The sequence below is a fragment of the Cetorhinus maximus genome, chromosome 1 (assembly GCF_964194155.1).
Source record: "Cetorhinus maximus chromosome 1, sCetMax3.hap1.1, whole genome shotgun sequence".
NCBI classification, from domain to species: Eukaryota; Metazoa; Chordata; class Chondrichthyes; order Lamniformes; family Cetorhinidae; genus Cetorhinus; species Cetorhinus maximus.
In genome coordinates, this window is record NC_135879.1 from 107558148 (window position 1) to 107586035 (window position 27888).

The following is a 27888-nucleotide window of genomic DNA, read 5'->3' on the forward strand; positions in this document are numbered from 1 at the left end:
TGCAGAACCCCACTGAGCGGTTCAAATGTCGGAAGTGCATCTTCAGGATGCCAATGGTCTGCTCAATGATGGATCGTGTAAAGCTGTGCGCTGTGTTTATCTCTCCTCCGAGACACTCTATGACGCACGGGTGTCATGAGCCATTGTTTGAGCTGGTACCCCTTATACCCAAGCAGCCAGCCCTGTACTTGCTAAGGCCCTTCTAATATGTGAGGCACCTGAGACTGACTCAGGATGTATGAGTCATGGAATCTCCCAGGGTACCTGGCACAAACATGCATGATGTATTTCTGATGATCGCACACCAGTTGAACGTTCAGGGAGTGGAACCCTTTCCTGTTAATGAACCTCAGGGGCTGCTGCTATGGAGCTCTCAAAGCCACATGTGTTCAATCAATTACACCCTGTACTCTAGGGAAGCCTGAGATAGTTGCAAACTACAGAAATCTAGCAACCTGGCTAGCTTCATCGAATGTGAACTTCACATCATGATGAGCCTTACTGTAGAGGGCATCTGTCACCTCCTTGATACATTTCTGTGCTGAGGACTGTGAGATGCCACATAGATCCCCTGGGGAAAAAAATTGTGTGTGTCAGTGACTTTCAGGAGCACTGGCAGGGGATGTCCTTCCAACCCATGGGGTGTTAGATCCTCCCGCAGAATATGGCAGATATGATCCACCACATCTCTTGACAAGCGGAGAGGTGCATGGCATTGTCTTTTGCTCATCTGCAGATAGGAAAGTCTTCTGCGGTAGACCCTTGGTCGCGCGAGTCTCCTCTGTGGGATGGATTAAACCTGAATCATCCTTGGGCTGATGCTGGGGCTCCCCTGGACCATGGACCTCAGGCTGTGCCTCCTCAATTGGATCATTGCCACCAAGAAGGCAGCATTGAGCAAAGGCTCCATTATTCAAGCCCCCTTCTCCCTGTAGACTGATAGATGCAACAGATTAATCAATATTGGGCAAATATAATGGACCTCGCACTCAAACAGAATGCCAATGTCATGCCCTAGCGCACCATCTGTTACCAGCTTTTCACTGATACAACCTTGCAGCTGAGGTGCAAACTCACAGATCTAGGTGACCAAGATGCCAAACCTGATACTTGACATCTCAATCTCACAAGGGTTGGAAGAGGTTTGGACGCATTCATGAAATGTTCCACCTTATCAAAGTCACTCCTGCAATTTCTGATCTGGTGTACTGATCAAGCTCAACTTGCACTTCAGCAATGACTGGATGCCCTTTGGCCTGTTATCCATGCCAATTGGAGAAAGCACATTAGAGGCTTTCATTGCTGATCTGGCAGATATGCAGCAGCTGTGCTTCCTTCATGGTTACCTATACTTTCCATTCTCACATATCTTTCTGTTGAAGCTCAAATGGAGCAACTGTATTGTGAAGCCAATGACTCATGCAGTCCCTTGTTCAGGTGCACCAAAAGACAATGGCTCTAATTGCACCTTCTCAAGGAACTCCTCCTCTTTTCTTTCAGCTCTGACTCTATTTCAATGTTGTGACTCAGCAGTTTGAGGGTGCCCCTGATGGAAAGGGCCCATTAGTACAGCTGTGGGCTCCTCCCACACTGCCTCAGGCCTATCTCGTACAGGTTCTTTTCCAGTTTCAATTTCAAATTGTGCAACAACTTTGGGGTTTCAAGATGATGGTGCTGCATTTTTATTTTGAGACCAGCTTCAACCTTCCCCCTTCCTGGAACCTCACGACGTGCAGGTAGAACTCCCTCCAGTTATTCTCCAGCCTCCCCCAGAAACCCTGGATCCCATTGTAATTCTGGTGGACCTTCCATCCCTCCCCCCTGAACCCATCATTGTTGATGCCTCCATGCCCCATGTGGACCTCACCCCTCCCCATTTGAGGTTGTGAGAAATGTCACATACAGAGGAAAACCCCGCTAGAAGAGCTTTGAATACTCCCCCCCCACTTTTACGTTTTCCCTATTTACAGACTGCAGATGCCTCCTCTAACTATGACCATCCCATCTGCAGCCCAGTACTGAACCTGACAACCCCATTGCCACCAACTGTAGGACCATAAACACGCCCTGCACACCAAGCTGTGCCTTATCCCAGTCGAGAACACTGGCCTTGCCCCTTGCTAGTGCAGGACTACAATGTGCGTGCCACACATAGCCCTGTAGTATGGCCCACAAAGCCCCCAGACAGCCTTCAATCTAACATCATGACTATGTGGTCCACAAAGCCACAGGAGTGCCTTTAATCTCTCACCCCAACCTCTTAGCCCCACACAAGAAGTATGACTGTCTTTCAGTGAGCTCTCTCAATCCTTCATGACTAATCACAATACAGTTTCCCTTCCCTCCCCTCAATGAGTCCCTGTGCAGCCGCCCCTCATGTGCAAGCTTGACCCCTCCAACCACCTCCATGAGTCTCTGTGTGACACATCCATCCTGTGCCACGCTAACACAACACCCGCTATCCTTCCTATTTTGGAGTCTTTGTGCATCCCCTCCCATTCATACAGTTCGATTCCCATCCATCCCCTTCTGTGTCTGCGTGCTAGTCTTCCATGTTGGTTTCCAGCTTCCCCACCTTTGGTCTCCCCTCTGCCTGCCATCATACCGCACCCCCCCCCTCCTCCAACCCCACCATAGCCCATTGTCTCCCATGTCTCCGTCATCCTTCCCCCCCCCACACCAATCCCACCAGAGTCCATTGTCCTCCATGCCTCCATCCTCCTTCTCTCCCGCAACCTCACCGTAGCCCATTGACCCCCATGTCTCCATTATCCTTCCCCCCCCACCAATCCCACCAGAGTCCATTGTCCTCCATGCCTCCATCCTCCTTCTCTCCCGCAACCTCACCATAGCCCATTGACCCCCATGTCTCCAGAGTACTGAGGAACCCAGTGAGCAGTGCAACCCCACATCCCCAACATTGTGGCGCCTCACTGGCATTGCTGAGAAACCAGAGCAGCACAGGTAGGCTTTGCATGTTGCACTCACCTCAAAGTTACTTATATCCGATTGTGATTTAGACAGGTCTAATTTTCTGCTGGTGTAGCATGCAATCGTGAGGGGCAATGTGATTCCAGCGAGTAATGTTTTTAATAAGCCGTGACATAGTAATGCATGCAGATGGCATTCCCGACATGAATCAGTGGGAAACCCAACCCACCATGAAAATGGTGAGGGGAAAATTCTGAACTGATTTCCCACCGGCGGAATTCCGATTTTTGGCCTCAGAATTTTCTGCTCCCACGCACCGTGAAACCCACCGCTGACATGACTGGAAAATTCTGTCTATGCTTTCTGAATAGAAAATTTGCAGAAACAACAGGAGGAAGATGAATACCAGAAAGGGAAGGGCAGCTCCACGGTTCATGGAGGTGGAACTTGTGGGGGAGTGGGGTGGGGATACGTTAAAAAAATTAGGGGTCTTCCTTTTGAGAGAGATGAGGGGAAATGTTTTCCCTCAGAAGGTCATTAGCCTGTGGAATTCTCTTCCCCAGGGAGCAGTGGAGGCTGGCTCACTGAATGTATTCAAGGCGGGGTTAGGCAGATTTTTGATCAACAAGGGAGTCCACGCTTATGGGGTTAGACAGAAAAGTGAAGCTGAGGCTACAATCAGATCAGCCATGATTTTATCGAATGGTGGAGTAGGCTCGAGGGGCCAAATGGCTTATTCCTGCTCCTAATTCTTGTGTTCTTGAGATTATGATGGAAGCTATAAGGGCACAGAGGCAGATGCTCTTTCCAGAAGATGGCATTAGGAAGCCAGTCAGCCTCATCAAGCAAGAATGGCTGGAAGCCGCAGAGCAGGTGAGCAGCTGGAGTGTAGTATGGAAGGCATATATCTGTGCAAGAAAAGCTTCAATGACCTCTTGAGATCTGCCAAGGTGAATGGCATGTAAGTTTCAGCTGGCAACCATCACTCTCTTTACCAGTACATATATCCTTTGAATCACTATTTGTAACCATTCATAAAGGTGTTTGTGCAAGTTCCACCTTTACTCTACATCTCCACAGACAGCAATGTTAAACTCTGTCATTTTACTGACTAGTGGGCCCTGTCCCACAGTGAGCCCCCTCAAATGTTGTGCCCATGTCCTAAGCAAAAGTTAAACTCATGAGTCTTCACTCCATAAATTTTCTCATGGCAGGACAAGAGAGCATACAACTCCCAAAGAATCAAAGAAGCAAGGGTGGTGTCACATCCTTTCCATACAAACGTCAATGCAGGAGGATGCCCTGGAAATCAGCAGGGTGGCATCAGCGCAGGCAATCACAGATGGAGAGATGGTATGCCGAAGCATTACATATGACGTTTGCAGCTGGCTCTGCTATGTGCCTAACGTGGAGCCCTGTTCACCAACATGAGGAGCAGTTCACATTTGAGCAGGAGCAGATGCTGCAGGTGGAGATAGCTATCAAGAGTTCCCATTGGAGATCTGAGGAGACATCCAACAATGCACAGCTTGACATAGATGCTGACCCTTGGGGAGCCATACACCAATTGGGTACTTGTGGAGCAGCAAAGGGAAATCCGTGGTCATCCGTCAGAACTTCCAGAGGCAGTGCGGTCCCTTGCACTCAAAACGAAGTAGTCCATCACCGCTATGAGTGCAGTCACATCTCTAGCATAAGTGTATGATGACCCTCATAGGAGAGTTAGACGCAGCGGGCCAATGAGTGCATGCAGGTACATAGCATTGGCCACCATACAATGATGGCTGCCTGGAAAACCATTGAGCAAATAGTTCCCTGATGGCTGAACACTACATTCAAGTGCTCACCCACACTTAGTTAGCAGGGAGGTGCAGGTTGGACCAGACAGAAGTGGACAGAGATGATGCCATTGGTGCTCTCCTCAAGGCGTCACCAGGTCTTGGCCCTTCCCAGTGGCTCCTCTGGCAGAGGCACATCTTCCTAACCCCACGACTGAGGCTGCCTCTGAATATATGTAGGTGGGCAGCCCTCATGACACCAGCCATGGACTTCCAAAGTGCCAGAGCCTGGAAATAAACAAGCAACTCTGCCAGGCCATCCTCCTGCTCCTCTAAAGAATCTGCTCTGTCCACAACATCCACTGGCACCAGTTCCACTCCTCTTTTAAGTTCCAGTTTATGCAGGGCACTGCACATCACCACTCTGCATGTTAGCCTTACCAGCCCATACTGGAGGGCACCCCCAGGTTTGTTAAAACACGAATTGCATTTTAAGCAGCAACATCAACAGTTTACATTTAGATCATGCCTTTGGAGAATCACAGAATCACAGTGCAGAAGCAGCTCTTCGGCCCATCAAGTCTGCACCGACATGTGAGAAACACCTGACCTACCTACCTAATCCCATTTACCAGCACTTGGCCCATAGCCTTGAATGTTATGACGTGCCAAGTGCTCACCCAGGTACTTTTTAAAGGATATGAGGCAACTCGCCTCCCACCACCCTCCCAGGCAGTGCATTCCAGACCATCACCACCCTCTGGGTAAAAAGGTTTTCCTCACATCCCCCCAAACCTCCTGCCCCTCACCTTGAACTTATGCCCCCTTGTGACTGACCCTTCAACTAAGGGGAACAGCTGCTCCCTATTGACCTTGTCCATGCCCCTCATAATTTTGTACACCTCGATCAGGTCGCCCCTCAGTCTTCTCTGCTCCAACGAAAACAACCCAAGTCTATCCAACCTCTCTTCATAACTTAACTGTTTCATCCCAGGCAACATCCTGGTGAATCTCCTCTGCACCCCCTCCAGTGCAATCACATCCTTCCTATAATGTGGTGACCAGAGCTGCACACAGTACTCCAGCTGTGGCCTCACTAAGGTTCTATACAACTCTAACATGACCTCCCTACTTTTGTAATCTATGCCTCGATTGATAAAGGCAAGTGTCCCATGTGCCTTTTTCACCACCTCACTAACATGCCCCTCTGCCTTCAGAGATCTATGGACACACACGCCAAGGTCCCTTTGTTCCTCATAACTTCCTAGTGTCATGCCGTTCATTGAATGCTTCCTTGTCAAATTACTCCTTCCAAAGTGTATCACCTCACGCTTTTCAGGGTTAAATTCCATCTTCCAGATCCCTGTGGTACGCCACTGGACTCTGGCTTCCAGTCACTAAAGCATCCTTCTGTCATCACCCTCTGCCTCCTACAACTAAGCTAATGTTGAATCCACCTTATCAAATTACCCTGTATCTCATGTGCATTTGCCTTCTTTATAAGTCTCCCATGTGGGACCCTATCAAAGGCTTTGCTGAAATCCATATAAACTACATCAACTGCACTACCCTTTTCTACACACCTGGTCACCTCCTCAAAAAATTCAATCAAATTTGTTAGGCATGACCTCCTTCTGACAAAGCCATGCTGACTATTCCTGATCAAACCTTGCCTCTCCAAGTGCAGATAGATACTCTACTTCAGAACTTTCTCCAAGTTTCCCTGATGTGAGACTCACTGGCCTGTAGTTCCCTGGCTTATCTCTACAACCCTTCTTAAATAGCAGAACCACATTAGCTGTTCTCCAGTCCTCTGGCACCTCCCCCGTGGCCTGAGAGGAATTAAAAATTTGGGTCAGAGCCCCTGCAATCTCCTCCCTTGTTTCCCTCAGCAGTCTGGGACATAAATCATCTGGACCTGAAGATTTGTCCACTTTTAAGCCTGCCAACACCTCCAATACCTTGTCACTCCCTATATCAATTTACTTAAGAACCTGGAAGTCTCTCTCCCCAAGTTCGATACCTTCATCCTCATTCTCTTGGGTGAAGACAGACGTGATGTATTCATTCAACACTCTAGCAATGTCCTCTGGCTCCATCCATAGATTGCCCCCTTGATCCCAGGGTCCACGTCCCCGCTTAAGAACACAATCTTAAAGGTAAATGTAGCCGTCGATCTCTACAACTGGCTTGAACGGAATGACACCAAGTTCCTCTTGCAGCAAACTACCCTAAGTAATTTATTCAAGGAATTGCTCCTGTCAGTCTAGCCTTGGCTGACCCATTGATTGTTGGTTTCCTTCTTTATACTACTTCAATGATGGCAAGCTGAGTCAATGTCTTCCTGCTTGCACTTGCCTTCCTTACCTTGCTGTACTGCTGACATGGCACGCAACATGTAGGCTGTTGGGAAAGAGCCACTGCACATATAAAAAAGCTCTTTACTGCCATTTAAAATGTCCTAATTGGCTGAACATTTCACCCAAAAGGATTCCCAATCTCATTGGAAGCACGCCCTTAGAAAATCCAAAGGGAAGTGGAAGAATGTTGGGTTACCAGCCTGACATCTTTTTCCGTAATTTTGCCAGTCTGCTCACCCCCATCTCACCTGGTAAAATTCCACCCTTTATCTTTCACGCTTGCCCCCTTCTCCAATTTTTCAGTCAGTGGACTTCTGTTAGGCATTCAATAATACATAGAAGATTGCAGGGTATGATTGTTCCAAAATAAGGAAGTATTTTTAAGTTTGGCCCAACACACATACAAACCACAAGTGGATTTATAATGCATTGGATAGATGCTTCTGAGGGCATTATAAAATAAATCTAACCAGCATTGCATCCGCAAGGACAGACATGCATCCTCAAAGACAGAAATTCATTACTTATTACAAACGTTTTCTCAAAGTTTATAATTGAAATGCCACATTTAAGGGTTTTTTGGTCTTGCTTTGCGGTAATTGGTGCCACCAGTCTATATGAGCCAAAGACCAGGAAGCAGCATTTTATAGCATGATGACTAAAGTACTCAAGAGGAATATGGAACTTTATTGGAAAACAACACCTTATACGGAGAAGTACAAAGATGAAAATCTGACCCAGAATACAAGAACAGCAAGATATCTCCCAAAGGAAAAGAATGCAAGTGTAAAATTTTCTTCATCTATTACAATTAAATCCAATTTGCAGAAGCAAAACCAAAATCAGAAATACTGACAAATGGCATAGAAGAATAAAGATCTTCATGGCTTAAGTTCCAAGCCATACCCTGTCATCATGAAAATTTGAAACAAAATTGCATTTATCTTTTGATAGGCACAATTAGCACATGTATGTGCCATACCAAAATAGCAGATTGCCAGGAAAAAAGCTAATTAAATGCAAATTAAAACCAACATTATAGTCCTTAAAGTAATTGCATGCAACAGTTCCCATTACAACTGGGGAGGCGATGGCATAGTGATATTGTCGCTGGACTAGTGGTCCAGAGACCTATGGTAACACTCTGTGGACCCGGGTTTGAATCCTGCCACAGCAGGTGGTGGAATTTGAATTCAATAAAAATCTGTAATTACAAGTCTAATGATGGCCATGAAACCATTGTCAAATGTTGTATAAACCATCTGGATCTGGTTCACTAAAGCCCTTTAGGGAAGGAAATCTGTCATCCTTACCTGCTGTGGCCTACATGTGTCTCCAGACCCACAGCAATGTGGTTGACTCTTAAATGGCCTAGCCACTCAATTTTAACAAACCTCTACAAAGTCACAAAAAAGGAATGAACCCAACAGCACTGTGGGTGTACCCACACACTGCAGCAGTTCAAGAAGGCAGCTCACCACCACCTTCTCAAGGGCAGCTAGGGATGGGCAATAAATGCTGGCACAGCCAACAAAGCCCACATCCCATGAATGAATAAAAAAACTCCATGCTAAAATGAGCTTTCAAAAGTAGAGCTTTGAAACAGAGCAGCAAACATCATCTAGATAGACTTTTTTCTTTAAAACAGGTTAACAGTTGGGCAGGGAGCACTCCAAAGTAGGTTGTAGGTGCAGATGAGTCTGATTACTGACCCTAGAGGCTTTTGTAAGGAGTGAATGGTCTGATGGTGGGGAACTTGGGAAAGCTGGGAAATCACTCATGCTCCCTCTGGCCCACAAGCAGTGCTCTGAAGATACTTATCTTCTCCCTAAAGTTGTCCCTGCCTTGTGATGGATTTCCAGAGGCCTGGCAAACCCAGTCATCAGCTATAAAACCCACAAAGCAAGTTAAACCTGAGACTGCCAACTTTATTAAAATATGTAAATTGCCAACTTGCCTCCTCTGAGTGGGTTGGTTGCCCATCTCATCTTGCCTCCATAAAACCTGGGAATGGGCAGGTTGGCTTATTGGGGGTTCAGATTTTTTAAATTTTAAACTCCTGACCTGAACCCAATTTACCCATCTGTGTACTCAAATTCAGCTCAGTTTTTAGGACAACAAAAAATAAATCTTATATTTATATAGTGCCTTTAATGCAGTAAAATGTCTCACAGTGCTTCATATAAACATTATCAAAATTTGATAGAGTAAAATATATCAGGATAGATGACTAAAAGCTTGATCAAAGATTTGGTTTTGAGGAGCATCTTAAAGGAGGAGAGAGAAGTAGAGACTAGAGATGTTTAGGGAGGGAATTGCAGAGCAAAAGCACAACCATAAATGATGGAGCAATTAAAGTCAGGGATGTCCAAGATGTCAGAATTGAAGGAGCACAAGGGCTGGAGGAAGTTACAGAGTAGTGAGGGGCAAGGCCATTGAGAGGTATAAAAACAAGAATGAGAATTTTAAAATCGAGGTGCTGCTTGACCTGGAGCCAATGTAGGTCAGCAAGCATAGGGGCTTTGGATGAATGGGACTTGGTGCAAGTTAAAATATGGGCAGCAAAGTTTTGGATAAGCACAAGTTTATTTAGGGTGGAAGACTGGAGCCGAGCCAGAAGAGCACTGGAGTAGTCAAGTCTGGATGTAACAAAGCATAGCTGAGGGTTTCAACAGCAGATGAACTGAGACAGGCAAGAAGTTGGGCAATGTGACGGAGATGTAACTAGGCAGCCTTGGTGATATATATTTATGTGGTGGGAAGCTCATTTTGGGGTCAAATGCATCATCAAGGTTTCGAACCGTCTGTTTCAGGCAGTTGCCAGGGAGAGAGATGGAATCAGTAGCTAAGGGAACAAAGGTTGTGGCAGGATCTGAAGACAATGCAGGGACCAAAGATAAAGGGTAAAAGACTGAGCGCCATTCTTCTTATACCCCATCAGAAATATTTGATTTTAAAAAGGTAACTGGAAATTAGTCATTTTAAGAATGTCACCTTTTCAGTTTTACAAATACTGAACACAATTTCACATAAACATATATTTGTAAAGTTGGAGAAATAGGTTAACTTGACTTAATCTACAAGTTTGACCCTCACAATTGCTGGAAGCACAGAAAGAGGTGTAGAAATAGCACTCAAGGACCAATAGGCCAGCAGTAAGGTAAGAAAAGCTGAATATTGGAAATATTAAGAACATAATGTTACAGGTATACAATGGGCAGAATTTTGCCCTTGGGTGGGGTGCCCAATGGAGGCGGGTGGGGGTGGTCGGAAAGCCAACTGCTACCCGCGATCGACACCGCACTGCGATTTTACATGGGAGAAGGACGAGCGGGCCGAGCCCAAACTTCACGCATGCGCGCGAAAGAGTGCTTCAATCTCCCTGAGGCACAGAGCAGGCAGTGAAAAATTCAACACAACTGTTAACTTAATGGCCTTAATAGGCCCTTTAATTGTCGGCAGGCATGCCTGCTGACCAAACTACTGCGAGAGTGTGTGCTGATGTTGGCATACTCGGCCCACGTCAATGTGCTTTATTTCATGCTCGGGCGTGTTGGGCGCGCGCCCACACGCTGAGCGAAAAATCCTGTCCCTTGGTTCCATTGGCATCAAATAAGAGGCGGATTAAAGTTTTGGGTGGAGACCCAAAAACAAAATTTATTAAATGATCTCCGTCCAAAACATTAATTCTTATTTTCTCACCATTTCTTGTTTAAAGCTTGCAACTGACCATTTGAATTTGTGCATATAACAATCCACGATCATAGGACAATGCTATTAAGTGTGACGAGTCATGCAAAATAAAGTCAGTTAAAAGAGTGGACAGGAAAACGCCCTTTATAAAAATATTTTAGCAAATAGTTTATTCAGTTCGAACTACAAAACAACACTTTTTATGCAAAACCGACTCCCGTGCAAAAAATTAGTCAAGCATATCTTAATCTTCAGCTGCATTTAACAGGTTTGAATCTAGGATTGTACCTATATAGTTCTTCGTCAAAGATTTTAATTGTTCATTATGATTGGTCATGATTTGTTACATATATTACTAAACAGACAATATGTGTTACAAAAACATTTATTCAGCATTGTTCATTTACAATATGTACTAATTATAAAAAAGATACAGAATATTTGGTGCCATTATAAATTTTAGCCATAAATCCCTTTGCAGTTACCTTGGAAGTGAGTAGAGGGTCAAATTTATTGTTTGTTTGAAATTTGGATATTTGCAGCTTGATAACCCACCCCCCAGAGTAAACAATAAGCTAATTTATTCAGCTTCGCCTGGTGCTACTTCAGTTAAACCACTTAACATTTCAGTTTACATGAAATATTTCTTGCAAAACAAGCTTTTTGAGTAGTTAAAATGAAGAGTTATGTCATTTTTTTAATGAAACCTTGAACTAAGACACTATGGTCTATAGTGCAAAATAGCTATAAATAAGCATTGCACAGACATAAACCATAACAGATTAATGCACAACTTAAAAAGTACATGTTGGATTAATTTACTTTCCTATGTACAAACACAAAGCTGTGGGAAAATGATGCTCTTCTGCCTCTTACCAATGTGTAACTATATCTTTTGTGTTTTATTGCTTCCTAAAACATAGCTTGCTCAATTAGTTCATATGAACAACTTTGATCTCCAATTTTTCTATTAAGCACAATCCTTCAGATACAGTGAAAAGAATCCTGAATGATGGAAATCTGAAATAGAAGTAAAAAATGCTGGAAGCACACAGAAGCTTCAGCAGCATCTGAAAGATATGACGTGTTAATGTTCTAGATGGAACCTCTTGAAAAGATTGAGATTTTTTTTCTTTTTCAGGTGATAAGCAACCACTGTGTTTTCTGTTCTTAGAAAAAAATATAATGCATTATTATGTGGATAATAACTTTTTAAGAGGATCCACTTGTATCAACATTTTCTTTATCAAGATTCCCCACATCTCCCATTTTATAACTGAAGCTCCTTTGGAAATAATTGTAAACTTCAACTGAAATGTTTACGGGTCAGCATTACCTGAATTTCTTTCCTAAGAACAGCAATATAGGATTTGAATTTTTTTTTTAAAAAATCACTGAGCAGGCACATCTCTGTACAATGAAAGCCTGAAGTATTAGTGAATATTGTTGAAAATTTATAAAAAGCCAAAAAAGTTATCTGGCTGTATGCTCACATGACTGTTTGAAGGTGCATTTGCATCACGAGTGGCAAGAAATATTGCACAAAGAATCCACGCAACTGTAGAGAAAGCTGTCTTGAAAGCATTTATCTGCCAGGTCTCCACAGAAAACAACCAAAAAATTCTCTTCCTTTGCCACAGGAAATTGATACACAAACCAAAATGGCCTATTCCAAACCAAACATTTCCAAAGATGGAAAAGAAACAGGTAAAATATATTTTGGTTTGAGTCATTAATAAATTATAAAGATTTCAATAAATATTCCTGATCAGTGCCTCCTTTGCAACTTTCGAACCTTTATATATTGTCAAGCTTGACAGTGTTCAGTTTGTCATGCAAAGGCTTACATCCGAAGCAGCTCTTCTAAAGGTTAAAGTGTGCAATAATCAATCAATCCGATTTCCACAAATTGTGAACCTGTCTATTTCTAGTAGATCTTCTTTTGAAGAACAATGCTTGCCATCAGATTTTCCCTGTGGTACTCCTTTGTCCTCTACATCAGGGGTTGCAAGAAACTGGTCAGAACTGTTGCTTGAGACAAGAGTTGATACACTTTCTGATAGGGTTACAGGCTGGCTAATGATGGACTCTGATTGCATTTCTTCTGAAGTACCTGTCAAAGTGAAATTATCCCTTTATAGGTTTTGCAAATGAACATCAATATATTAAGACATATGCCAAATCTTTTATTTTAAACATGAACATACCTCCATGGCAAAATGCTTGCAAACATTCTGATTGTATCTCAACAGGACTTCCTACATAAGATACTAAATTAACATACAAAACAAGGTCAAAAATTATAACTATATTATAATTTATACATGCGATTTTGTTACACTAAAATGTAGATCCTAAACTACAATAATATTTAGAAGACTTCAGACCTACTATTTCTCGTTTGTTTTTCAATAGTAAAAATTCTCAATTCTAGCATTTCCCGGAATAACTATACTAAACTAATATCAAACAATTAAAAAATAATTTCAAAAGAATCTATAATTTAATGATGTGTTTGTATATATGTATATGCATCATGGATTTTATTAATTGCTTCATTCCTGGGTCAAAATTAGATTTCAAGGAAAATTGGTGGAACAGCAGTAATTCAAATAAATGTAGTCAAGTCAAAATATCCCCCCAAAACTCTAGCCTTCCTGAAAAAAATTCAGCTGCCCTTTCCACTGCTATGTTTACTTTCAAGCTTTTACTTAAAAATTAAAACATTCATTTTCAAAACGAAATTCTTAAAGAAGCATTAACGATTAATCAAACGTTGCTGTTTTATCAGGAAGCACCTGCAGTAACCTCCTCTGGTGGTCAAATGCCTATTTTTACCATCCTATCATTAATTCTGGCCTTTGAATATACTTAACCTTTTGACAATTTGAAAAACTGTCATTTTTATGCCCGGTAATATCTCACCAAGTTGGGTGGTCACATTCATTCATTTGCAGCTTGTGGGACTTTTTCATATGCAAAATATTTTAAGCAATTTAATTTGTTTGTTTTGCAGCATTTGCTGGTTCTAGATTAGTAATGGATGGAGAGTAGGGAACTGAACATTTGATGTGATTAGTTTGTGCACTTGTTGGTTCCTGATTATGTTTTTTAACCTGTTTCTATTGGAACAAGTCAACATGGTTATCAGACAAAATCATTCAAATAGTTTCTTCATGCTACAGTCATGTATAAAGTGTGATGTTTACACTCAAGGTATGGTGTGTCCTTTTTGCAAAACATTTGATTTTGAAGTACAAAAATTAGGTAGCTGGGTACAAACAGGGCTCTAAGTTGTTGGAAGAAAACTGAGCTGAAATATAGAACCAAAATGATTTTTTCCATTATTACAGTCGTTCTGAAAAGAAAACAATGCTAATAAAAACCTTAAAACTTCATCACATTTCCTACATGTTGGCAATAATTGCAGTAGAAAACAAAGCTGTCTTATCCGATCATCATCAGCTTCAGCTGTTCTTTGTTTTCACTGATGTTGAAAAAATATGTAAATAATGGTTGTGATCAGAACAGAGTGAAGGCTTTCATACTGATGTGAAACTCCATAGCTCTGTCATCAACTCAAAATGCAGGAATTCTATCCAATATATAGATACTTGTGCTAAAACAAGATTTATAAATATATGTAATTAACATTGGAATTTTGATTAATTTAATTGATCAACTACTAATTAAATGTATCTGATATGTTTAAAGCATGGAATTATAAGGTTGAAGATCTGAGATAGATTATTGGTTCATGATCCAGTGTTCCACTTCGAGGGGTAGGACATTAAATTGCAGTATGAAGAAGACTTATTTTATTTTTAATTTTTTTTAGTGATGTGCACGATTCCCGCACATAGGAAAGGAAACAATATTTTTCAGCTCCATACTGGTATGCTACTGCCCAGTGGAACTGTATTAAAAATTGTATCAAATATGACTAACTAATTCTATTAACGTGCAACTTCCCAAAGAAAATCTTCACGGCACTCACTACTATCATCTGATTTGTCTCTGTGGGTAGCTTTCAAATAAAGCTGAAATGCTTCTATGTCAGAAATCACTGAACTGACATTCAAATTATTTATTTGTATTCAAGAGATATCTTAAGTTATAATTGTAGGAATGCACTCATCTTGCAAACAAAATTATATTAGGACATTCATCTTTCGTTTACCCAAATGAAACATTAGAAATACATTTTTTTTAATGAAGGTAGTGTTTGTCTCAGCATAAAATGCTAAAAATAGGTACCATATGAAAATTAATTACCTTGAGGTGATTTAACTTTGCTGACAAATTTTTTAGCATGTTTCCCAGGGGTGCTGACTGGTGGGGTTTGAAACAATTTTTCCTCCATCTTGGCCTCTTTCACATATTGGCAAGATTTCCCCAGCAACACAATGCTGTTGAGAACTTTAAGTGCAATCAGTCTTGAAAGAGAAAAAATAAAAAACTATGTTTAGAACAGTAAACAGAAAAGCATGGTAAGGCAATTCACAAGAGGCATAATCAAATAAAAGGAAACCAAGGAAGTGTGGGATATAAAGCAGAGATGGCCAAAAGCTTGGTCAAACAAGTGGGCTTTGAAGAAAAAAAGGTTGAAAGGAAATATGATTTAAGGAAGGCGTACCAGTCTGTGGGGCACAGGTGGTTGAAGGCATAATTGGCGATGGTAAGGCAAAAAGAGGGAAGATGCAGAAATTAAGAGTTAAAGGAATGGGGGTTTGGAGGAAGTGTTTAGGGACGGAGGTGGTTAGAGAGGTAGGGAGCAGCAAGTCTATAGATGGATTCAAACATGAGAATTTTAAATTTGTGGCATGGGGATGTGGGGGGGTGGGGGGGAGAGGGGTGGAGGTGGGGAACTGGGAGGCAATGTCGGTCAACAAGGGCAGGGACAATGGGCGAGCAGGGCTTGGACTTAGTGCAGGACAGGATACTGACACAATTTTGCACGAGCTGATGTTTACCGAGCAACTGAATTAATTTAAAATCCATTGTGAAAAATGGTTAACCACCTACTTCTTTTATGTGCAACATAAAATAAAACCAAGGGTTAAAACAAATTTATACATAAATGCTATATTTGATAGTGTACAATTTAAACATGTAAATGATATAACTACAAATTCCATGGGTCTGTACAAGAAAACATCTCCTAATTCAGACTGCCTCCACCTCCAGCCAGAAGTGAAGGTGCATTATAGTTAAAAGGCAAAAACCTCATTGTTTCTGATTAACAGCACTCAATACTGAAAGGCAGTATGTAGATAGCCAATAGTCTGGAATCTGCACCATAACATCTACTAGTTTGGAGTATAGATGAAAAAGTAAAAAATCTTCAAGGGTGATTTGGAAGTTATGCTTTGTGCAATTTTGTGGTTAGAGCACACCGAGTGCTTCAACAAGTTCTTGTCACTATGACAAGACAGACTTTCAGGTACTGAAAACTGTGCAGAGGAATTCATATGATGATTCTTTTAAAATCCGGACTGAGTAATGAGGGAAGGAACAACTACTACTTCCATTTATATAGTGCCTTTTAATGTAATTAAATGTCCCAAAGCTCTTCAGAGGAGCATTATATAACAAAGTACGACACCGAGCTACATAAGGAGATATTAGGTCAGATGACTAAAAGCTTGGTCAAAATGTTAAGTTTTAAAAAGTGTCCTGAAGGAGCAAAGCAAGTTAGAGCGGTGAAGGGAAGGTAGTCCATAGTTTGGGACCTAGGCAACTGAAGGCACGACCACTAATAGTGGAACAATTATAATAGGAAATACACAAGAGGCCAGAAATAGAGGAGCTCAGGTATCTCTAAGGGTTTTGGGGTTGGAGGAGATTACAGAGGTAGGGAAGGATAAGGCCATGAAGGGATTTGAAAACAAGGATAAGAATTTTAAAATCAAGACACTGGCTCACTTGGCTCCCACCAATCAATGAGCACAAGGGTTACTGGGGAATGGGACTTGCTGTGAGTTAAGACATGGGTTTTGGATGACCTCAAGTTTAGAGGGTAGAATGTGGGAGACCAGCCAGCCGTGCATTGGAATAACTGAATCTAGAGGTAACAAAGGCATGGATGGCACCTGAGCTGAGACACAGGCAAAGTCAAGTGAGGTTATGGAGTTGGAAATAGGCGGTCTCAGTGATGGCATGTACGAGGTTGGAAACTCAACTCAGGAGGATGCGAACAGATTGGTTTAATCTCAAATTGTTGTCAAAGAGAGGGATGGAGTCAGCAGTTAGGGAACAGAGTTTGAGCGGGGACCGAAAACAATGGCTTCAGCGCTCCCAATATATAATTGGCAGAAATTTCTGCTCAGTCCATACTGGATGTCAGATAAGCAGTCTGATAATTTAGCAACAGCGGAGGAGTTGAGAGAGATAGTGGAGTGGTAGACGTGGGTGTTATCAATGTAAACGTGAAAATCAATGCTGTACCTTCAGATGATGTAGCCAAGGAGCAGCATGTAGATGAGAAATAGGAGGAGGTCAATGCTAGATACTTAGGGGACACCTTTGGTAACGGTGCGGGAGCAGCAAGAGAAGACATTACAAGTGATTCTCTGGCTATGAGTAAATAGATAAGAATGGAAGCACATGAGAGCAATTCCAGCCAGCTGGATGACAGTGACGAGATGTTGGAGGAGGATTGTGAGGCCAACCATGTCAAAGGCTACAGGCGGGTGAGCAAAGATGAGGAGGGAAAATTTACCTTTGCCACAGTCACATAGGATGTCATTTGTGATTTTGATAAGAGCCATTTTGGAACTATGGTAGGGGCGGAAACCTGATTGGAGATTTTCAAACATGGAGTTCCAAGGGAAAAAGGGGAACAGATTTGAGAGGCGACAACACAGGAAGTGGGTCTCATGGACAAGATGAGCTCAGAGAGGGCATGAGGGGAGATTGGAGAAAAATAGACAGTAAGAGGTGAGTTCAGGGCTAGGGCAAGGAGGAACATTAAAGGAAGTTTGGCCAGGTGGGCTAGTGGAAGGGAAGGACATAGGAGTAGAAGCCGATCGAATTGTCTCGATTTTAATGACAATGAAGTCTATGAGCTCTTCCAATTGTTGTTGGAGGTAAGGGCGGAAGGATGGGTGAGGGGTTTAAGAAGACAGTTTGCAGTGGAGAACAGAAGCCAGGTGTTTTCTTTGCATTCCAGGATGATCCTGGAATAGTAAGCAATTTTGGTTGCTAGAATAGAACCCAATATTGTTTTAAGTGGTCCAGCAAGAAAGGAGGAACTTGTGTGAATCATCCATACCAGGAGGTTAATATAGGAACTTGATCAATGTCCATTGTAGCCATTGTAGAAAGTTGCATTTATTTTGCACTTTTAACATATGTTCCAAGGTGCTTCATACATAGGTTTACGAAAAAGGACACCAAGCTACAAGGGAGAGGTTAGAAGGCATGACCAAAAATTTGGGATTTTTTAAAAAATGGAAAGGTAAACAAAAACAGAATTACCTAGAAAAACTCAGCAGGTCTGGCAGCATCGGCGGAGAAGAAATCAGTTAACGTTTCGAGCCTTCATGGCCCTTCGGCAGAACTGAAGCATAGTTAGGAGAAGGGAGAAATATAAACTGGTTTAAGGCGGTGGGGGGGGACGGGGGGGGGGAAGAGAGAAGTTGAGGGTGTGGTGATTGTGGAGATAAGCAGTGATAGGAGCAGATAATCAAAAGATGTCACAGACAAAAGGATCAAAGAGGTGTTGAAGGTGGTGCTATTTGTCTAAGAAAAGTGCTAATTAAGAATGGAAGACAGGAAACTCAAAGTACAGCTCTAGTGGGGGTGGGGTGGACAGGCTAACAAGGTTTTAGTTTTAGATTTAAAAATAATGGAAATAGGTGGGGAAAGAAGAATCTATATAAATTATTGAAAAAAAAAGGGGGTGGGGGGGAGAAACGGGGTGGGGATGGGGAGTTTAAGATCTAAAGTTGTTGAATTCAATATTCAGCCCGGAAGGCTGTAAAGTGCCTAGTCGGAAGATGAGGTGCTGTTCCTCCAGTTTGCGTTGGGCTTCACTGGAACAATGCAGCAAGCCAAGGACAGACATGTGGGCAAGAGAACAGGGTGGAGTGTTAAAATGGCAAGCGACAGGGAGGTTTGGGTCTTTCTTGCGGACAGACCGCAGGTGTTCCGCAAAACGGTCGCCCAGTTTGCGTTTGGTCTCTCCAATGTAGAGGAGACCGCATTGGGAGCAACGAATGCAGTAGACTAAGTTAGGGGAAATGCAAGTGAAATGCTGCTTCACTTGAAAGGAGTGTTTGGGCCCTTGGACGGTGAGGAAAGAGGAAGTGAAGGGGCAGGGGTTGCATCTTCTGCGTGGGCATGGGGAGGTGCCATAAGTGGGGGTTGAGGAGTAGGGGGTGATGGAGGAGTGGACCAGGGTGTCCCGGAGGGAACGATCCCTACGGAATGCCGTCAGGGGGGGTGAAGGGAAGATGTGTTTGGTGGTGGCATCATGCTGGAGTTGGCGGAAATGGCGGAAAGACCCAAACCTCCCTGTCGCTTGCCATTTTAACACTCCACCCTGTTCTCTTGCCCACATGTCTGTCCTTGGCTTGCTGCATTGTTCCAGTGAAGCCCAACGCAAACTGGAGGAACAGCACCTCATCTTCCGACTAGGCACTTTACAGCCTTCCGGGCTGAATATTGAATTCAACAACTTTAGATCTTAAAGTCCCCCTCCCCCCATCCCCACCCCGTTTCTCCCCCCCCACCCTTTTTTTTTCAATAATTTATATAGATTCTTCTTTCCCCACCTATTTCCATTATTTTTAAATCTAAAACTAAAACCTTGTTAGTCTGTCCACCCCACCCCCACTAGAGCTGTACTTTGAGTTTCCTGTCTTCCATTCTTAATTAGCACTTTTCTTAGACAAATATCACCACCTTCAACACCTCTTTGATCCTTTTGTCTGTGACATCTTTTGATTATCTGCTCCTATCACTGCTTATCTCCACAATCACCACACCCTCAACTTCTCTCTTCCCCCCCCCGCACCTCCCCCCTCACCTTAAACCAGTTTATATTTCTCCCTTCTCCTAACTATGCTTCAGTTCTGCCGAAGGGCCATGAAGGCTCGAAACGTTAACTGATTTCTTCTCCGCCGATGCTGCCAGACCTGCTGAGTTTTTCCAGGTAATTCTGTTTTTGTTTTGGATTTCCAGCATCCGCAGTAGCTTTTAGCTTTTTGTTTTTATCTCTGAGAGAAAGGTAAAGCAGGTTAAGGAATAAATTCTAACGGTAAAAGACAATGGCAGCTGAACATTCTACCCGCAGTCGTAGGGTGAAGGGGAAGCGAATGTACAAAAGACTAGAGTCAGTAGAATGAAGAGCTTGGGAGCAAGTATAGGACTAGAGGAGATTGCAGAGACATGGCAGGGCAAAGATTTTACAAGTAATATGTTGCAAGACCGAGAGCCAATGTAAATCAAAAAGAACATGGATGATGGATAACTGAGAGTCATCATGGGACAGGATAGGATTTACTAAGAGTGGCGGATGGGAAGTCAACAAGGCATGTGTTAGGCATAGTTGAGTTTGCACATGACAAAGGTATGACAAAGGGCATTAGTGGCACAGAGCTTGAGGTTATAGTGGAGGAAAACAATGTTCTGGGGGTGGAATTGGTTAGTCTTTGTGGTGAACAGGATACAGGATTTAAAGTTCAGCTCAGAGCTGAATAGGGTACAACATTTATGAATAGTCTGGTTCAGAACGAGACAGTGGTCAGGAAGAGGACAGGGTCAGTAATAAGGGAGCATAACCTGTATTAGAGGTCTGTGGGTGATAGTTTCAGCCTTCCTAATGATTAGATGACGTTTTGTCTCTGGTTCTTAATGTCAGAGAGGCAGTCTCACAGCATGGAGGTAGTCAAGAAGTCAAAAAGGTACAGAAGTACACAATATAGAACAAGAAAAGATTAGCTCCAGTGCCCCTTTTGAATATGGTACAATCTATGTGAATCCTCAGTCATTCAATTTCAAGAGAGGCAGAGCTACGCATAATGAGCACATAGATGAAAACTGACCTTGTGCTTGTGAATGATGATGTCGAGGGCAGCACGTATATACTTAGGTGATCTGGAAGTGATATTGCTGGGGAGACAAGTGAAGCCATTTCTGAAAATGCACTGACTGTGTTTGGATAGAAAGGAATAGAACTATGCATGGGTAGTCTGATAGAACTAGGTGACAAAGCAAAGAAGGAGACGTGCTAGGGTGATTAACATGACCAGTTATATGGAATATTATGGGAAGGCTGAAAAGGAATAAAACATACAGGTCACAATCGCAGAGGTTATTAATCTTGTGACGTGGGTCAATAATTGGTTAGGAGATAGGAGACAGAGTAGGCATTTATCAGGAAATTACCAGATGAAAGGGTTTAGTAACAAAACAGCACAAAACACTATCCAGAGTATAGAAAGTTGCTCTACCCTTCAGGTTACTTGGGGGAATTAAGAGTCATTTCTTTCACCTCCACTGGGATACTGATTTATCGATCCTTGCCATTACAAGCATGCAAACAAGCCATGATTGCTATCTAGCTTATACCCAAAAAAGATAGTAAGCTATATGAACCATTTCACAATGAACTTCAATTCTGGTTGAACTTTGAAATATCCTGATATATGACCTGATCACTATTTTGCCAGCTTTCCTCTAACTCGTACATATGTGATTTCACTTAGCTCAATTCAGACATTGAATGGTTTTGTGCTACACTGCATTAATGAAGGTAACGGTGCTTTTCTCAATGTCAGTATTGCAACCTCATCACTGTTCACACCCTACAATCAAAAAATACCATGGGCAAGATTTTTCAGATGGAGAGGGCCTCACAACTGGGTGGGTAGGTGAGGCCTGGTGAGTCGGGGAGAGGTTGTGGGGGAGGGAGCACCCTCAGGCGGCAGACCTTGAGAGGGTGCACCCGATGTGGAAAGGAGGCATCCCCACCCCCGAGGCCTGAGCAGGGTAACTTTCCGGGCTTTCCCCTATTCCTGAACTCCTCCCACCTGCTTAGAAATTGAAGCCAGGTGGGAAATGGCCCTAAATGGTCATTAATTGCCCACTTAAGGACCTCAGTTGAAGCAAGCGTGGGTGAGCCGGAATAGGCCTCGCCTGTCCCACTGTAAAATTGCGGACAGGTCACGTGGGAGGGTAGTGGGCAGGCCATTCGTGGAATTTTACGGGGCACCCCACCTGAAAGCCTGTCAGCAGGGAGCATAAAATTCGACCCCTTGGGCAGAATTTTGCCCTTGGTGGGCGGGGGCGGGCAGGAAGCTGACCACTGCCCGCAATCGGCACCGCACCACGATTTCACACTGGCAGGCCAAATATGGCCCGCCCAGCATGAAATGCGTGTGGCAGTGCTGAGCGCTGCTTGTGTGAGGGGAGGAGGGTAGCGTGAGCGGGCCAAATGCAAATATCGCGCATGCACGCGAGTGAGCGCTGCATAATCTCCGAGGCATGGAGCTGCCTCAGGGAGATGAAAAGATATTTTAAAAAAACATAAAAATGTAATAAAAGATGTCCCCTCATGTAATTCTGCCACATGAGCAGGGACATGTTATTAATGAAAAATTAAAGTTTTTGTTTTATTTTTATCTTCTTTTGGAAACCTCATCCCGCCCGTGGGTGAGGTTTCCAAAAAAATGCAAATGCTGCTTGGCCAGCCGTCAAATTTTTCACTGCCCATAAAACCTATGTTAATTGATTGCTTAATGGCCTTAACAGGCCTTTTAATTGTCGGTGGGCAGGCTGCCGGCTCCAGCACGCGCCCTCTGACTGAACTATCACGCCACTGCATGTTGACTTTGGCACACTCAGCTGATGTCAACGCGCGTCATTTCATGCTTAAGCGGGTCGGGTGTGCACCCGCCCACTGAACGAAAATTTCTGCCCCATGCTTCAACAACTTCCTAGCAAGCTCCAACAAGAACATAGCTCAAAATATCTGCCCCTCTTTTATTGTCTGCATTCTATTATATCAGCTATTCAGGTTCCACAACAGACAAGACAGCAATATCTCAATTTGAATAAAAGGGGGAAAGATTCCATGAATGTGCCTTCTATAAATGCATTTCTGTTCTCAGTTGTGATACTTTGGTCAACTCTGAGCAATTTAGTTAATGGATCATGTCAGTCATGAATACTAGCCCAAATGGATTTTATCTATGGGAGATATTCTTATGATAATTCCCATAGACTATTAAATCCTATTCATTCATTTACTGGTCCTAATTTGATACTCTATTTTGATGCTGAGAAGCCATCATTTATTTCAAATGCTGTGAATCTATAGTCCAAAGGGAATATTTTCATTTTATATTTTTATTTTACATTTCTATTTGATTCAATATTTGGTGCTTACTCTGTAGGGCATTATTGTTGTGTCTGACTCTAGATACTTAAATAGGAACATATGAGCAGATATAGGCCATTTGGCCTCTCGAGCCTGCTTTACCATTCAATAAGATCATGGCTGATCTGGTTGTGGTCTCAGCTTCACTTTCCTGTCTGTCCTCCATAACTTGCAACTTCCTTGTCTAATAAAAATCTGTCTAACTCTGCCTTGAATAAATTTAAAGACTCGGAGGCCAGGATTTTCCCCTCGGCGATTTGGGGGCGGGGCCCGCTCGCCGATAGGAAAATGACTCGGGATGACATCGGGAGGAATCCCCGACGTCATCCCGGGCCATTTAAACCTTCATACTCTCATAGTTACCTTTATTTAGGTTGAAAACATTAGGCATGGACACACACTGAATTCCAAACTGAACATGAAATTCTATCTTGTTGTGATTTCTGTCACCTAGAAGTTCCTTTAAGATGAGGTTACTGATTAATCCTCTCCTGCACATTACCAGGTCGAGGATACCCTGTTCCCTGGTAGGCTCTAGAACGTACTGCTCTAAATTGTCCCGAAAACACTATCAACTCATTTTCCAGGCCACCTTTGCCAATCTGATTTTCCTTATCTACATGTAGATTAAAGTCACCCATGATTATCGCAGTAGCTTTCCTACACATCAATTTATTTCTTCCTGTGTCCTCTGTCCTACACTGTAACTGCTGTTAGGGAGCCTATAAACTACTCCCAGAAGTGACCTCTTACCTTTACGATTGAACCATAGAAAATTTACAGTGCAGAAGAGGCCATTTAGCCCATCATGGCTGCGCGACCAAAAAGAGAAAAAAAAACTTGCAGCTCATTTTAATCCCACTTTCCAGCACCTGGTCTGTAGCCTTGCAGATTACAGCACTTCAGATGCAGGTCCAGGTACCTTTCAAGTGAATTGAGCAATTCAGCCTCAACCACCCACTTAAGCAGTGAATTCCAGATGATCACCACCATTTAGGTGAAAAAGATTTTCTTCATGTCCCCTCTAATCCTCCTACCGATCGCCTTAAATTCATGCCCCCGGTAAGTGATTCCTCAGCTAGGAGAAATGGGTCTTTCCTGTCTACCCTATCTAGGCCCCTCATAATTTTGCACACCTCAATTAGGTCACCCCTTAGCCTCCTCTGTTCTAAGGAAAACAGCCCTAGCCTATCCAATCTCTCCTCATAGCTGCAATTTTCAAGCCCTGGCAACATTCTTGTAAATCTCCTCTGCACTCTCTCCAGAGCAATTATGTCCTTCTTGTAATGTGACCACCAGAGCTGTACACAAAATTCCAGCTGTGGCCTAACCAGCATTTTATACAGTTCTATCATTACATCCTTGCTTTTGTATTCAATATCTCACCCAATAAAGGAAAGCATTCCATATGCTTTCTTGACCACTTTGTTCACTAGTCCTGCCACCTTCAAGGACTTGTGGACAGGCACTCCAAGGTCTCTCACTTCCTCAACCCCTCTCAATAACTTCCCGTTTATTGAATATTCCCTTGCTTTATTTGCCCTCCCCAAATGCATTATCTCACACTTTTCCAGATTGAATTCCATTTGCCACTTCTCCGCCCACTCAACCAAACCATTGATATCATTCTGGAGTCGACAGCTATCCTCTTCACTATCAACTACATGGCCAATTTTTGTGTCATCTGCAAATTTCCTAATCATGGCCCCCAAATTTAAGTCCAAATCGTTAATATACACAACGAACAGCAAGGACATCAACACTGAGCCCTGTGGAATACCACTGGAAACCGTTTTCCATTTGCAAAAACATCCATTGGCTATTACCTTTTGTTTCCTGTTACTGAGCCGATTTCGGATCCAACCTGCCACCTTCCCCTCTATCCCATAAGATCTCACTTTCCTGACTAGTCTGCCATGTGGGATCTTGTCATATGCTTACTGAAATCCATGTAGACAACATCAACTGCACTACCCTTATCAATCCTCCTTGCTACTTCCTCAAAAAATTCTATTTAGTTACTAAGTTAGTAAGACACTCCTCCCCTAACAAAACCACGCTGACTAGCCCTAAGCAATCCGTGTCTTTCTAAGTGACAGTTTATCCTGTCTCAGAACTGTTTCCAATAACGTGTCCCCCACCGAAGTCAGACATACCGGCCTATAATTTTCTGGCCTATCCCTTGCACCCTTTTTAAATAATGGTACAATGTTCGCAGACGTCCAAGGATTGGAAAATGATCCTCAGAGCATCCGCTATTTCCTCTCTGGCTTCCTTCAACAGCCTGGGATGCAACCCATCTGGCCCTAGTGATTTATCCACCTTCAAGGATGCCAGTCCCTCCAGTACTGGTAGCGTCCACAACTTCCCACATATTAGAAGGCATGTATTCCACATGACTGAGCTGAGCTGCCATGGCTTCAATTTACTTCCCTTCTGTTAGCTTATTTTATTTTAGCTTACTTATGCAACTTTATTATACCTGGCCTCGACTTAACGTTATTTTCCTATTGCTTGTGCTTCTTACTTAAATGTAAGTAGCCCCTTCTTATACTATTTCTATTTACTATTTCTTTTCTCTACCCAAAATAATTCTACATCTTGCTTGTTCAAGCTAAGGTTTCTCTCAGTACTGAACTAATGTCATCCTTATTTAACAGAGCTACCCCATCACCTTTTTCCAGCTTCCTGTCATTCCGATATGTCAAATACCCTTCAACATTCAGGTCCTAGCCTTGGTCACCTTTCAACCATGTCTTTGTAATGTCTATCAGGTCTTACATATTTATCTCCACCTGCACTAACAATTCAACCCTTTTGTTACAAATGCAACGTACATTCATGTACAGGGCCTTAAACTGTTTTCTTTACCATTTTTAGCTTTATCTGCTGGTGCATTCTGAGGATTGGATGTTCTGTCCCTTCCTCTCACACTCTGGAACTCATTACCCAAATTGCTGCTCTGCTCTATTACTTTGTCCTTTCCCTTTACTTTACTATATCTCTCTTACATAATCCCTTCCCCTCACTATTTAGTTAAAAGCTCTCTCTACTGCCCTAGTTATACAATTGACCAGGACACTGGTCCAGGAAAGTTCAAGTGTAGATCGTCCCAATGGTACATCTCCCACTTTCTCCAGTACTGGTGCCAGTGCCAATGAATCAAAACCCATTTCTCTGACACCAATCTTTCAGCCATGCATTCACCTCTCTAATCTTATTTACCCTATACCAATTTGCTCATGGATTAGATAAGAATCCAGCTGAGGTGTTTAACTCAAGGAGGTTGGTGGAGTTGCAGAAAAAGGATTTGCAAATACAACGTTTATATCAAACAGCTTACTCAGAAACAGAGGCAAAATCTATTCCAGAACGTTATTACTTTAAAGGTAATATTCTAATGAGAAAATGGAGGCCGTATCAGGTTTCAGCAAATGAAAGCTGGAGGGAGGTGCCTCAGGTTGTTATCCCAGTTGGGTATAGAAATAAGATTCTGAGGATAGCTCATGAAATTCCAATGGGGGGACATTAGGAATTAGGGAGACACAGGCGAATGTGCAAAAACATTTTTTTGGGCCTGGATTGCATATGGATGTAGTCAAATTCTATAGAACATGTCACACATATCAGGTGATAGGGAAGCCACAAGCAGTGATTAAGCCTGCACCTTTAATTCCAATTCCAACATTTGAAGAACCTTTTGCTAGGGTCATGATTGATTGTGTAGGATGCCTCCCTAAGACTAACGGTGGAAATCAGTATTTACTGACAATAATGGATGTGTCTACAAGGTTTCCTGAAATATTTCTCCTTTGAGAAATATTACAACAAAGAAGACTGTGGAAGAGTTAACTAAATATTTTTAAAATATATGGTTTACCTAAGGAAATGCATTCATATCAGGGTTCAAATTTCACGTCACAGCTGTTTAAGGAAGTAATGAACAGTTTGGGGATAAAACAATTTAAGTCAACAGCTTATCATCTTGAGTCACAAGGGGCTTTGGAAAGATGACATCAAACTCATATGGCATCATAGTTTTTATTATGATGAGAGCGTACAGTCAGGATTATCCATCCACAGGATTGGGATGGAGGAATTCCATTCTTGTTATTTGCTATTAGGAACGCTCCTAATGCATCAACTGGTTTTAGTTCTTTCGAACTAGTCCATGGTAATGAGGTCAGGGGACCACTGAAATTGATTTATGAGAAATTGGTGGGTCAAAATTCAGAAACTACTCTCCTGGATTACGTATCAAATTTCAGGGAAAGATTGAACAGAGCACAAGAGTTGGCTAGGGAACATTTAAAGATATCACAGCAAGTGATGCAAGTGAAAGCAGACAGGAAAGCTGCAGCTTGGAATTTTATTGCTGGAGAGAAAGTGCTACTTCTGTTACCAGTACTGGGTGATTCATTAAAGGCAAGGTTTAGTGGGCCTCACAGGATTGAAAAGAAACTGAGTGAAGTAAATTATTTAATAAATACTCCAGATAGAAGAAAAAAGCAGAGGGTGTGCCAAGTAAATATGCTTAAAAGTGCTTTGACAGGGAAGAGGACCAGAAGGAGGTATTAGTGGTAGATAATGAGAAAGTAGTAGAAATACAGGATTATGAAAATGATTTTCCTCTAATCAAACTGGATAATGAGGGGGTACTTGAAAATTTAAATGTAATATTAAACTATCTTCCAGACAAGTGTCAAAATGATTTGGAAAAGCTATTGCAGTCACGCAAAGC

At 42.6% G+C, this 27888-nt stretch overlaps 1 protein-coding gene across 2 annotated transcripts in view; it reads right to left on the reverse strand.

Annotated features, from left to right (window-relative positions):
- Positions 1-10905: 10905 nt before the first annotated feature.
- The window catches only part of tapt1b (transmembrane anterior posterior transformation 1b), a 155597-nt gene continuing 138614 nt past the window's right edge, over positions 10906-27888 (reverse strand). The window contains exons 13-15 of one of the 2 annotated variants that reach the window (XM_078545163.1): positions 15038-15198; positions 12970-13032; positions 10906-12875 (exon numbers count right to left, since the gene is read on the reverse strand). In XM_078545163.1, the coding sequence (XP_078401289.1) occupies positions 12649-12875; positions 12970-13032; positions 15038-15198 (451 nt within the window). In that variant the 3' untranslated portion in view covers positions 10906-12648. The remainder of the gene's footprint in view (positions 12876-12969; positions 13033-15037; positions 15199-27888) is intronic. The other variant, XM_078545172.1, reaches the window with a different exon arrangement.